Genomic DNA, 14,880 nt, shown 5'->3' with positions numbered 1-14,880 from the left:
AGTAAGATGGGTCGATGTGGGCCCAGTGTTGTAAAACTAGGTTTTATTGTGGAAAACTCTTAGGTTTAATTATTATAACATATTGTGAAAGTGTTTTGGTTTAAAAGTGTCGGGAAGCGAGTTTACCGCTCACGTGTAATTGTAAAACTGAACAGAATCTGGCAGACCATTTGGACGCCGTCCAAAGGGCTTGGACGCCATCCAGTCCTTCAGAGCTGGACGCCGTCCAGAAACCTGGACGCCGTCCAGATGTGATGTTCCAGAAATTTTTTTTATGGCACGTTTTCGGATGGTTAACGGGTTGGGTTGTTACAAGTGGTATCAGAGCATGGTCTAAGGGATTTAGGTGACTTGAGATAGGTGCCTAGACTTAGACTTTTGTGTGTGCTTAATTTGTTGCGGGACTTGTAGGATTACGGGTCGAAATGGGTTTAGTTAGTGCCTTGTATATAGGTCGACTAACGTTTATATTAGTAATAAGGATATTATTAATATATGATTGTGTTGTGATTATAATTCTCGCGTGTGTTTATATCGCGTAGGATTTTGTTTGTGTTTGTTTATATCATCGAGCGAGGCGGTCGTTGTACTAACGAGTTGATACGGCGTGTATGCGTAATAAGGACTTGCAAACCTTATTACGGGTGCAAATCGTGTCTAACAAGTGATGTACGATGAGTGTTTAGCAAGATGGGGGCGGTATTGTGTATGTGCTTTATACGTTCTTGATCTAATCGCTTTTGCATTCCTTAGAATGGCGACGGGAAACGGGATCGAGACGGACGATTTGGAGTTTAACGCTAGAGTTGCGGCCGCCGTTGCGAAGCAAATGGGTGTGTTCGAGAAGAAATGGATAGGAAGTATTCTGAACTTCAATGTAGTGGTGAAATGGAGCGTTGTCTTAAGAGCTTCATGAGGACTAAACCCCCGATGTACGACGAAAAACCGGATCCTTTGGTAAGCACAACTTGGATCTCGGATGTCGAAGGGTGTTTTCGTACTATTGAATGCCCTCATGAGAAGAGGACAAGACTCGCTACTAGTTTGTTGCGGGGTAGGGCAAAGGATTGGTTGGATGGTAAGATTGATCTTGTCGGTGGTGAACCCTTTATGGCGTTATCATGGGACGAGTTTAAGAAGGAATTCTTCGAGGAGTTCCGAACTTCAGCCGATTTATCGAAAATGCGTAATGAGTTGCGAATTTTGCAACAGGGTTCTATGGATTTGAATACTCTCAAGACGACCTTTATGGAGAAGGATCGTTTTTGCCCGGAGTATTTGGGGAATGATCATTTGTTGATGCAAGATTTCTATCGGACCTTGAATGATGACTTGAAGAGTAAAATTTGCCGGGGTCAAGCGAAATCATTTGCGGAATTATTTGACTTGGCTAGAGGTTTCGAGTCGTATTCACGATCGAAGAGGTGTGAACCTTCAAGTGAGAGAAGAGTTGTTTCGTATGGTGCTCCGAGTAAGAGGACTAAGGGTCCGAGTGTGAGCACGGGTGGTACGCGGACGAGTATATTGGATTCTAGTGCGCCTAGATGTTACAATTGTGGCGTGAGGGGTCACAAGTCTTGGGAATGTTCGGTACCAAAGAGTGATGGCATGGTGTGCTTCAATTGCCAAGAAGAAGGACATCGTAAGTCGGAATGTCCCAAGTTAGCGGGGACGGGTGCGGCAAGGAGACGTTAAGGTACGTTTCACTTTAATAAATATGTCCTTTGATTATTTATTATGCGCCGTTGAATTTGAGTTTGTAAAATGCCTTGTGTTGTGCATATTGTTGTTATGGGTGACGTTCCTAATGGAAGTACCCTATGGTGATGTTTTGATTAATGGGCAAAGGGCGTAAGACTTGGTGCAACCAAGCATTCCTTAGTATTTGGAAATGTTTCTACCAAGCCATGGAAATGGGTTTTGGTGTTCGATTGTTAAGCGCGTGTTCGCTATAGTGTGGAAGTTGATGAACCATGAGGTTCGTCGGGTGGATTGGAACCCAGAAAAGATCGAGTGTTTGATCTCGATGTATGTTGGTAAAGGAGTCTACGTGACGCGACATTAGGTGCCTCTTTTATACCTACTAGCATGGTGTTCAACTCCGATTGTGTTGCGGTTACATTGTACTTAGGGTACCGAAGTGAAACCCTTAGGTACATGAGTGATCGGGTGAAATTTGACAAACTAAAGCAATTGGATGATTGCGAGAGTAGAGTGGTGTAATTTGCGGTACACTTTTCGTTCGAAGTGTTTAAGGATTGGTTGAAATCCTTCGTATGCTCAAGGTAGGAGCAAGATATGGTGATGGGTCGTGTGAACCCAATTGTTGGTAAAGTCTACCTTTGGTAGCATTGTACGGTTGTACGAGTTGTGGATATTGGAACGTAGTTCCAAGTGGGGGAGTTACACTCCAGCCCGAGGAAGTTTTTAGTTTGAGACTTCGGATGATACTTTTGGTAGATCCGGAAGTTTGCGTTGGGACCTAGTTTTGGTCGATTTGTGGTAAAGTACAATTTCGGTTAAATTGTACTTATGGTTTTGGATGTAAGTTACCACCGAGGTGGTAATGTGGTAAATCTCGTTGAGAGATAAAGGACGTGTTTGACGAGCAAGGTGAAATCCCTCGATTTAGGGATGTGTGTATCGGATTCTCTTTTAGAGAACTATTGTTGGGTACCTATGTTTGATATAGGCGGTTCTTGCTCGATTGTGTGAATGGTTAGTGGTATCCGTTAGGATTCACTATGGCGTAGCAGAGCGCGATGTTACGCTACTCGTTGTTCGAGGCCAAAAGGGCGTTAATTGATGAAGCATGACTTTCGGAGTCCGCTGACTTCATCATGGTATTGTTGATTGGTGAAGCATGACCTTCGGAGTCCGCTGACTTCATCATGGGAGTATGCGATTGGTGGAGCATGACCTTCGGGGTCCGCTGACTTCATCATGAGCGAGGTGTTATATCGGTGAAGCATGACCTTTAGGGTCTGCTGAATTCATCCGGTATTGAGATTGGTGAAGCATGACCTTTAGGGTCCGCTGACTTCATCATGGTTGTTGATTGGTGAAGCATGATCTTCGGGTCCGCTGACTTCATCATGGTTGTTGATTGGTGAAGCATGATCTTCGGGTCCGCTGACTTCATCATGGTAGTGGATCGCGTGTGGTTTCGGATTCACGATGACGTGTGTGGTTTCTGTCATCTTATTGTGGAAGTGAATCTCGTGTAGTTCGAATTCACAAATGACTCGTGTGGTTTCGGTCATTGTATTGAGGAGTGGGTCTCGTGTTGTTCGAATTCACAAATGACTCGTGTAGTTCGGTCATTCCTCTGGGATAGTGACTCTCGTGTAGTTCGGATTCACTATGGCGCGTGTAGTTCGGCCATTCCCGATTGTTGTTGTGGTGAAGGTAGTGAGTCGCGTGTAGTTCGGATTCACTAAGGCGCGTGTGTTTTCGGCCAGCCTTCGTATTGTTGGATGTGTGAGCACCGATGGAAAATTTGAGTACCATCTCCGTGTGCGATTGGATATGCGTTGTCCATGAGTTAGTGTTATATGTCGTTGTACACTAACGGATGTTGTTTGATCTATCGGTTGTTTGATACACCGATGGTGGGGTCGTGAGGACCATGTTGTGGTATGATTAGTGATGCGATAGCCGTGTTTCGCTCACATGTTGTTACGGGTGTGACGATCGTCGATTTTGTACACCTTGGGATCTAGCGTTGCCATGATCGTTTGGGCGCTATCGGTTTTAACCGTTTGTTATGATGTTACGGTAGTTGCGTATTGGTTGTATTGCGCACTACAAGGGATGTTAGTGATTGATGTTATCCGTAAGGATTCGTTTGGATCGGTCCTCATCGTTTCGGATTGTTGACATTAGGATTGAGACTTGGTTGCTTTTAGCATTGTACTTGGTAATGATACGCTAGAGGGTTGATATCTCGGTTCGAGATTGGTTGAGTTTTTTTTCCCGATATGAGGGATTGAGCATGGTTTAGTGCTCGAATTGTGATTTGATAAATCGCGTGCGACGATTTTAGTTGTTAGAGGTGATTCATTGGGAAGAATTGCTTAGGAAGGTCGGATTGGGACTTATGTTGAGGACCCTTGAGTGTGGTCTGTGCGGTTAAGTGACGAAGATCACGAGGACGTGATCGAGTTTAAGTGGGGGAGAGTTGTAACACCCTATTCCTGTTTCTGACTTTTTAGTTAATCGGGACGCCGTCCAGAAGGATGGGACGCCGTCCAGTTGTGAAAGCTTGGACGCCGTCCAGAATATGGGACGCCGTCCAGTTGGTCTGTCGGGCCAGCTGTGATATTTTAGATTTTAATAAGGGGCAAATTGGTATTTTCACTTATGGAACGAGTTAAGGCCACAAGATCAGTTCTAGGAGCCTCATTTGCTCCACTAACACCCACACAAACACTCTCATCTTGTTCTAGTGGAGAGTAAGAGTTTTAGAGAGAGAGAGAGAGAGGTTGATTTGGAGAAGAAGGAGTTGGATTCTCGCTAAAGCTCGGGTTCTAAAGTTGTTCATCTCGCTCCTCACTACGTTGTGGTAGCATTGGTAAGCTCAAACTCCGAATTTCATTTGTTTAGATTTGATATTCAAGTTAGGGTTTTGAGCTAGTTTGTTGAGAAACCCTTTTAGATGATGAAATGGGTTTATGGTGACTATATATTCTTGTCACTTGGCGGGTTTTGTTTCGGTTGATGATTTGACCTTGATTAGGGTTTGATTTGGAGTTTAATCACTAGGATTAGTGATTATGGAAGTGTAGGAACCCTTTTGGGTGAGTTTGGTTAACTAATTTTGAAATGGGTCAAAATTAGGGTTTTGGTGTCAAATTGGGTAAGACACGTGTTTAACACTTGTGTTCGGGTTTAATCGGTGTGTTAGGACCATTATCACTTGTGTTAGTGATTATTGGTTAGTTTGGGCACGGTTTGTGCTTGGAAGTGCAATTGGGTCAAAATTGCACTAAGTGTCGAATTGGGTTGGTTTGTAAATCCATCCTAATTGTGTTGTGGTATTTATGATAATGGAATAGGTACATTCCTTTGACGAGTTGCGGATTATTCGGAGGCATTCATCAAGACGACAAGGTGAGCGTTAATATCCTATGTACATATGTATGTGTAGGATGGGTGCGGGTCGGGTGTAGTGGTTCTCGGTTATAAAGCTCACTTCACATATAGGTGGATTTGATGGACTTTTGTATGAGTCCAATTGGCACGGTTGTGCGTTTTGGTTGACCTCCTTTTTGGCGAGGTGTACACTTGTGTGTACGTTATCACATGTATTGTGATGTGGTTTTGGATAACCCCGATGTGGTGGACTTTATAATCCCGTGACCGTGGGTTTTGTTATTGGAGAAGTGAATCGCGTGTAGTTCGGATTCACGATGACTCGTGTAGTTCGGTCATCTTATTGAGGTAGTAATCTCGTGTGGTTTCGGATTACTAAGGCTCGTGTAGTTCGGCCAACCTCGATGTTGTGAAGATAGTAATCTCGTGTGGTTTTGGATTACTAAGGCTCGTGTAGTTCGGCCAATCTTCATTATTGTATTTGGTTCTCGGTTTTGGGTTAAGGGGTTAACCTTGGTCATTTATATTTGTTGTATATATTTATATTGTTGTATTGTTGTGATGTAGCTAACCCTCCAGGTGTAGCTTCTTGGCGTTGTTCACATCGTCGTTGGTGAACTTATATTTGTTGATGTATCTATAGCTTGTTGCTTAGTGACTACGGTATGCTTAGATTAGCTTGCCTTATACTTGGATGCTTCGATATGCAGTATTTGATATTTGTGTGGCGTGTCCATTTTATACATATATATGTATGTAGTATGTTATCACTCACTAAGCATTAGCTTATCCTCTCGTTGTTTAAATTTTTATAGATTGCATGGATGCGGTGGCTCGGGTAAGCGTGGGGACTAGTGAGCTTGCGTAGTTTGCTTTAGAAGACTTGCTTTTGGTTCGATTAGGATTGGGTAGCGTATCCCCAATCCCATGCTCGGTCTATGTTTTGAATTAAACTAAATGGGTCGAAATGGTCACTTTGTAGTAAGATGGGTCGATGTGGGCCCAGTGTTGTAAAACTCGGTTTTATTGTGGAAAACTCTTAGGTTTAATTATTATAACATATTGTGAAAGTGTTTTGGTTTAAAAGTGTCGGGAAGCGGGTTTACCGCTCGTGTGTAATTGTAAAACTGAACAGAATCTGGCAGACCATTTGGATGCTGTCCAAAGGGCTTGGACGCCGTCCAGTCCTTCAGAGCTGGACGCCGTCCAGAAACCTGGAAGCCGTCCAGATGTGATGTTCCAGAAATTTTTTTTATGGCACGTTTTCGGATGGTTAACGGGTTGGGTTGTTACAGGAAGTGGGAGATCTTTAAATGAAAATTGAAAATTTTGGACAGCAAGCTGTCAGGCATTGTGCGCGCCGCGCACATAGGGGCTGCGCACCGCGCACCCCTTCTGTATATATAAAAAAAATTCTTGCGTATTCGGTTGGATAACGGGTTGGGTCGTTACAAGGAGTTGCCCACAATGACCGTGCCTATTGCAGGGGAAACACTAATACTCTACTTAGCGGCATCAAAAGAAGCAATAAGATCAGTATTGATAGCAAACAGGGGACAGGTACGCGCCTCAAATCAAAATCTAGTTGTTTCTTATTCAATAGTCATTTATCATATATATATATATATATATATATATATATATATATATATATATATATATATATATATATATATATATATATATATATATATATATATATATATATATATATATATTATGCTATGCGAACAGGTACAAATACCTGTATATTTTGTTAGCAAAGCCTTAACAGGAAGCGAATTAAATTACACTGCGATCGGAAAACCGATTTATGCGCTCATGCATACAGCTAGACGCTTAAGGAGATATTTCCAAGCGCATCCAATAATGGTCCTAACGGACCAACCAATAAAGCAGATATGACAAGAAATGAAATATTGTCAAAAGCTCAAAAATTGCTTGAAAAATTCTTGAAAATTCATATTCGCTGGTAATTGTTGAGCAGGTGCTGTACAAATCAGAAAATTCTGGTCACATGGGCAAATGGGCTATTGAATTAGGTGAGCTTGAGATAAGCTTCTCACCAAGAAGTGCGGTAAAATGCCAAGTCCTAGCAGATTATCTTGCTGAAACAGCCGGAGACATTGAAATCTCACATGAATCAAAAGAAATACCACCTCTAGGGATGGCATCGGGACGGATTTGGGTCGGGTTTGAGTTATCCTAGACCCGGACCCGATAAGGAAAACTAGTCCCAAACCCGCACCAAATACCCGACGGGTAAACGGGTTTACTAACTAGCGGGTAAACGGGTACCCGTTTATTATTATTTTTTATTTTTTTGGAAATAAATACATTACCAAAAGCATATACAATCTATAACTCTGTAAATTATATGCTTTATTTATATGTGTATATTTGTACAGTATATATTATTTCCTATTTCCAATTATTATCACTATCAATTTTTAAATATTTTTATAAATCAGATTTTTGATTTGAATGCCGATGAAAATGTGAAGTTGATAAATGATAAATAAATATATAAATTCATATTGACCTTGTAATCAACATATTTTTTAATTTAATTGTTATTATTCATTTTTAATTATTATTATTATTATTATTATTATTATTATTATTATTATTATTATTATTATTATTATTATTATTATTATTATTATTATTATTATTATTATTATTATTATTATTATTATTATCATGTGGGTATACGGGCCGGGTAGACGGGTCTTTATTTAAACCCAGACCCGAACCCGAACCCGAATATTTTTTAAAAATCAATCCCATACCCAGCCCGAGACCTGTAGACCCGGACCAGACCCGACCCAATTATGTCGAGTTTCGGTTTTCCCCGTCGGGTTCGTGCTTTTTTGCCATCCCTAACCACCTCTGCCCGAACAGCTGTGGGAAAGGCACACAGATGGGGCCTGTGGTCCAGAAGGCGCAGGGGCAGGAATAGTCCTAAAAAGTCCAGAAGGAGAAGAATATACCTTCGCGATGCGCTTTAGCTTCCCTGTAACAAACAATGAAGCTGAATATGAAGCGTTGTTATCCGGAATGCCGGTAGCAAAATTTTTGGAGGTAAAAGAGTTGTCAGTATATGTTGATTCACAGCTAGTTGCAAACCAATTCAACGGGATATTCGAAGCACATGATGAATCGATGCAAAAGTATCTGAAACTTGTGCAAGATCTCGCGGTGGACTTCGATTTATTCCAGATAACTCAGGTTTCAAGAACATTGAATAAAAAGGCGGATGTGCTCAGTAAGTTAGCGGCCTTAACATTCAGCCATTTTAAGAAAGAAATTTGGGTTGAGGAATTGAAAGTAAAATCCATTGAGACCGATGGTGTATCCGCCGCAGTTGAAGAAGAGAAGCAGAGTTGGATGACACCGATAGTGGAATTTCTGAACAAAGGTACATTGCCGATAGATTCAATAGAAGCAAGAAACATTATGATGAAAGCACCGATGTATTTGTTAGATAAAGGAATTCTATACAGAAAGTCTTTCCTGGGATTCCATTTGCGGTGTCTTAATACAACTCAAGCGGAGTCGATCATACGGGAAGTGCATGAGGGAATATGCGCTTTGTACTCAGGACACAAAATAGTTGCGTCCAAAATAATGCGGCTCGGATACTATTGGCCGTAAATGTACAGAGATGCCGCGAAGGTGATACACAAATGTCATTTGTGTCAGCTGCACTCACCGGTAAGCAAAGCTCCGCGACATCCAATGATATTGGTCGCATCTCCATAGCCATTCTGCAAATGGGCAATTAACATAGTGGGGCCATTCCCCGCAGGACCAGGAGTTGTGAAGTTTTTGGTAGTGGCCATTGATTATTTTACAAAGTGGGTAGAAGCCAAACCGCTGAAAACAATTTCGGGCAAACAAATCCGAAATTTTGTATGGGAAAATATCGTCTGTCGGTTTGGAATACCAAATGAAATAGTAAGTGACAATGGTACACAGTTTGAAGGTAATCCATTCAGCGATTGGTGCCAAGAACTAAACATAAAGCAAACATTCACATCAGTCGCACACCCCAGGCGAACGGTCAGTGTGAGGTCACAAGTCGGGATATCGTGTTAGGAATCAAAGTAAGACTTGGATTATGCCGAAGGGGTTGGATAGATGAACTACCAAATGTACTGTGGGCACACCACACAACTCCAAAAGGCGCGACCAATGAAACACCTTTCAGTTTGGTGTACGGGTCCGAGGCTGTGATACCCGCGGAAATAAACGTGCCAACTATGCGTATAGCTTCCTTTGATGAAAGTAGCAATAGCAAAGAACTGCGTGAAAATCTGAACTTAGTTGAAGAACGCAGGGAAATGGCGGCCATAAAAGAAGCAATCAACAAACAAAGAATCGCAAGCTACTATAATAAGCGCGTACAACCATTATCTTTCCAATTGGATGACTTGGTGTGGCGAAAAATGAAGCAAGCAGAGCAGAGGACACGGGTAAACTCGGACCTAAATGGGAAGGAACATACAAGGTTATTGGCGTAAGCGATACAGGGGCGTATCGACTAGCAAGTTTAGATGGAAAAGCAATAAAATGCACCTAACATGCACAAACACTGAAACGGTGCTACATATGAAAAAACTACAGTGGGATTGATCACCACAAATAACTGTTTAAATTTTTTATTATGTAAATTTTTTATTTTCCATTGTAAACATTACAACTAAGTGTTGTTCAAGTGTTATATTTGAAATAAATTGAATCATGCAATTTAAGCCAATAACTTGTGCATTTTTATATTTGTTGATTGCATGCCCCTTAAACTGCACAGGGACAAACTCCGAGTCTCAAGTGGAACATTTTAATTTGGTTACTAATACTATTTTTTAATGGTGACAGTAGTAAAACATTGGTTTGTTTCAAACACTCGTACATCGCGCAAGAAGGAGACTTGCACAGTCTAGACTATAAAACAAAAGTTTGGTTTACTTGTTTAAATAACCCGGACATTGGCGTGGCCGGAAGACTCTTGAGTATAGACATTGGTTTGTCTATAGTACGGGTAAATTACATTGGATTGTATATGCGTACACACTTATAAAATTTTTATAAAAGTCTTGAGTATAAATCTATAAGCATTGGTTTGCTTACTTTTGCGTATAACATTGGATTATCAGCGCAAGAATAAAAAGATCATAAAACGATTGAAGGGTCGCTCCCATCATGAAGTCATGGCATTTATTCTAAATAAGAGTTATTGAATGCATAATATTGTAATGAATCATTATAACCGCCATAGTGACTTCATAAAAACGCAATAATTGCACTTTAATGAAAAGAGATATCCAATTATATTCAGTCAAAGCTAACAAATTACAGTTAGATAAAAGATATAAAGTCAACAGCTTAGCATAAAAGCGGGACATGTACCAAAATTCGACCTAATATATGCTATATAAAAAATAAAAAAAGGGGTGGCATTGGCTGGAATGATTGCCCTACACTAAGGAGAATATGCCATCCTCGCACGCAGCGATCAGACGCATACCCTGCTTTAAACATAAAAGAAAAATATAATATAGGGATGCGAAACCTCCAAGGTTGCAAGGCCCATCCCTCACTAGCAAAAACTGCTACCCATGCATGGATAGATAATATCCATCCTGGGTAGCTTAACAAACTCAGTCGAGTTTGTCATTGATTATCTCCTGAGCGGAGATGGTGGGATCATTGATGAGAAATTGTAGACGGGGGATCAGGATCTGTTGAAGTCGGGCGCAAGCTTCTTCACATCTTTCTTTGGCTCCATAAGAGAGCAGCTCAGCAATATTTGGAGGAATCACGGGGGGTACATACAACTCCTGGCGAACAACATTCCAGAACAGGGTTCGCTCATAAGCACGTGGGGCAACCATGGCTGCACCAAAGTGCTGCTCGACGACTTTGCAGTCGAGAGCATGCTGGACAATATTCGGTAAACCCATTCGGAGAATGTCGTACTCCACCTTTATAGCATCGTGTTTCATGCCCCACGACTCCTGGGACACAATCCAGTCACTAAAGTTTTCGTTTAAAAAGATGACATGATTCTCTGCCTCTTTAAGCTTTGCAGAAAATGATGCAATCTCAGACTCCATAAACCTTTTCTCAGCAACATGCTGATCTTCCTCTTGCTGCCCTTTAAACATTAGGGCATTTATCTGTTCCTCTACCTGCACATGCGCGGTGTAACAACCCAACTTCGTTTTACCAAAAACAAGTCTTAATTTTTTTTTTCTGATTTAGTACATCTGGACGGCGTCCAGCAAAGAAGACCTGGACGGCGTCCAATTGAACTAAAATGTTCTGAGACAGAAAAACCACTACCCACGTTATACTGGACGGCATCCAGAAGACTAAGACGGCGTCCAGCAGACTTGACCTGCACTTTTCTTCCCAAAACAAGCTTTAACACTTCAAATCCACAACCAAACGTTTTATAACAACCAACTCAAGTTTTAAATCAATAAAACGTTAAATTAAAGTGTTTACACCAAGAACTACGGATTATGACTCGATAACCCAACCCAATACCAAGAGCATAATCCCGGGGACTACCAAATCCCCAATCCGCGTCCATATCTCCAAAAGCTACCCCATCGAGCCCAAGTGCTCCTACGCATCTAGCCTATCAACTAGCTAGCTTCATAACAAAATACCTGTAAAAAGGTAAACAACGAGAGGGGTAAGCAATGCTTTGTGAGTGTAACAATTATACATACACATATATAACCCATCTATTTGCAACCGCACCCACCAAATACCCCATACGAAAATATAACTCAAAATAGCATGCCGTCATACATATAATGCTAACAAGTCGTACGCTATCACAACACCACATTAGCATATACTCAACACAGTATATATATATATATATATATATATATATATATATATATATATATATATATATATATATATATATATATATATATATATATATATATATATAGCATGCTAAACAACATCCAACAACATAATATGGTATATATATATATATATATATATATATATATATATATATATATAAATAAATATAAATATATATAGCATGCTAAACAACATCCAACAACATAATATGGTTAACCATAACGCTATGGTGCTACCGGCACGTGGTTTTCACCATACGCATTTGAGTCTCACTCTTTTATAGTGCTACCGGCTCGTGGTTCATACTTTGGTGCTACCGGCACGTGGTTCACGCCTCATTTTCTAGTGCTACCGGCACGTGGTTCACACTTGATGCTTCTGGCACGTGGTTCACATCCAAATTTTATAGTGCTACCGGCACGTGGTTCACACTTGATGCTACCGGCACATGGTTTACATCCAAATTTTATAGTGCTACCGGCACGTGGTTCACACTTGATGCTACCGGCACGTGGTTCACATCATAATACTCGTCACATACATGTTATGGTACTACCAGCACGTGGTTCATACCATAACATTCACAAATAAATACGCCATATACACATACGCATAATTATTCCACTCACCTCGAAACGTCCGCACAAATCATGTATGTAAATCGCCTCCAAATGCAACCGAGCAAACCTTTTACCTATATTACGCATATAGATATATAAACAATCAACATGCATTCTCTACAAGAGAATTCGACGCCAAAACCCTTAACTAAGGTTTATACCTACCTCCACAATCCGCCCATTTAGACACCTAAAGTGGACTTCACCAATTACCACTACGGGTGGTAATTCCGACCCATTCAAAAACGTCATTTAACACTAACAAAAGCGTTTAACATCCATTTAATCCAAATTAGTGTCATTACTAAATTCGACCCAATTCAATTCACCCATTACGACATAAGTCCCCACAAACGCCCAAAATCACTAACGGCTAATGATTAACTTAACAAATCATCATTTGATACTTGAATCAACCACTTATATACTTGATTCCTCCAATCTTGACCCAAAACATAATTTGACACAATTCAAAGTCAATACCCATTTTTGACCAACTAACATGTTCTTATGAACATCTATACACTAACACATTTATAAACTAGTGATTTACACCCAAAACCATGACCAAAATCGTCATCAAACCCTAACCCACCAATAACGGGTCAAAACCCATCTACTAACCACAACAAACCCATTTCATAACCATTAAAGGGTTTCTAACAAAATCAAGCTCAAACCCTAATTTGAATATCAAAATCAAATAATGAAAATCAGAGTTAGAACTTACCAACACTACTAAAACGTAGCCGTTAACGAGATGAGCAACTTTAAAACTCGGGCTCGGTCAAGATTCCTTCTTCTTCTTCCCTAAAGTGAGCTTTCTCTCACTAACACTCTATCTCTCTCTCTAAAATGAATGGGAGTGTTTTGTGTGGGTGAGAATGAGCTCCAAATGAGTTCTAGATCAGTTATGATGATCCCAAACCGACCCTAAGTGAAAAATACAGCTGCTGGCCCGTCAGGCCTCTTGGACGGCGTCCAAAAAGGTTGGACGGCGTCCCAATGAACTGCGTCTCAAACTGAAACTTGTTTTGGTCATAACTTTCAAACCGTAACTCCGTTTTCGACGAATTAAATATCGTTGGAAACGTAATGAGATTTACTATCCAATGGTAAGGTTTTAGAACCTCAACTCCAACTTTATTTGGGATCCAAATATACGCTTACATGCCTCATATTTCGAATGACGTTCGAAATAACGCGTAACTGAAAAACAGGGTGTTACAACTCTCCCCCACTTAAATTGGATCACGTCCTCGTGATCCGCACCTACGCTAGAAATCAAGAACTTCTCACTCGAACATTTCCGCTTCCTACACGGAGTTACACATGTAGTAATCACGCATTCGAATTTCTCGCTTCATATACTAAAGCATCATAATGTGACAACCGTACTTCACACTTCCATTCGACCAAAATTTCCACCACTCACTCAGAAATACACCGTGAAAACTTCATAATATTCTTCCAATGGCCTTTTCACTCCGTCATTTTCTACGATATTGGGTAATCAACCCACGACACAAAACAACCGCAACCGTTTGCTCCTACGTCGAGTACCTAAACTCGTACCATAAACTCAACGTCCAGAATTTTCATTTAGGAAAATACGAACAACACCACATATCCCTTCAAGTTCTCGCTACAACGTGCAACAAGCTGCATCCATAACTATATCACTCAATGCAATCTACTAAAACCACTACGTCGTGAACCATGTCTCGCATTAATCCAAATCGAGAAGGATTCATGCTTCCTTAAAACTCGATACTCCAACGGTTCATAAACGTACTACCCAACCGGTCATTCCTTCAACGAAGAAATTTCGATACCCCAAAATAATCACTTTAGGAGCACCACGTCCCAATCAATCGATCCGCACATGACCATCCGTCATTGGATTAATCCGGGACGACAATAATACACCACGTGCTGAGCAAAACATCAACACTCGACGCAGGGTTCCTCCTCTAAACCCTACCACACAACCACACAAGATGGCTTCCTAGTACTAGCATGGAGACTAATCGTATACTAGAATCCCGTCAATGGCAAATTATCATCACGAAATTTCCGCAATTCGCCACACGACTCACAGAATATTTACCAACGCCGGGTGAACCTTCCTACCTAGACCGCCCGTTAAGGATGGCCTCGACATTTCAATGCAACCTACGGGTCACATCACTAGGGTACACACTCTCGTAAACAAACAACATCCGCGTGTCTCTACGGGAGACAGTCAGAACCGACACTCTCCGCCTCACAA

The 14,880-nt window shown here is 41.0% G+C and overlaps 1 protein-coding gene across 1 annotated transcript; it reads left to right on the top strand.

Annotated features, from left to right (window-relative positions):
• The first annotated feature begins 8,094 nt into the window (after window positions 1-8,094).
• Window positions 8,095-8,751, top strand: LOC139850078 (uncharacterized). Its single transcript, XM_071839672.1, has one exon. The coding sequence runs from the start codon at window positions 8,095-8,097 to the stop codon at window positions 8,749-8,751; it is 657 nt and encodes a 218-aa protein (XP_071695773.1).
• The last annotated feature ends 6,129 nt before the right edge of the window (window positions 8,752-14,880 follow it).

The sequence above is a fragment of the Rutidosis leptorrhynchoides genome, chromosome 5 (assembly GCF_046630445.1).
Source record: "Rutidosis leptorrhynchoides isolate AG116_Rl617_1_P2 chromosome 5, CSIRO_AGI_Rlap_v1, whole genome shotgun sequence".
Lineage (NCBI taxonomy): Eukaryota > Viridiplantae > Streptophyta > Magnoliopsida > Asterales > Asteraceae > Rutidosis > Rutidosis leptorrhynchoides.
This window is presented reverse-complemented; position numbering and strand designations above follow the sequence as displayed.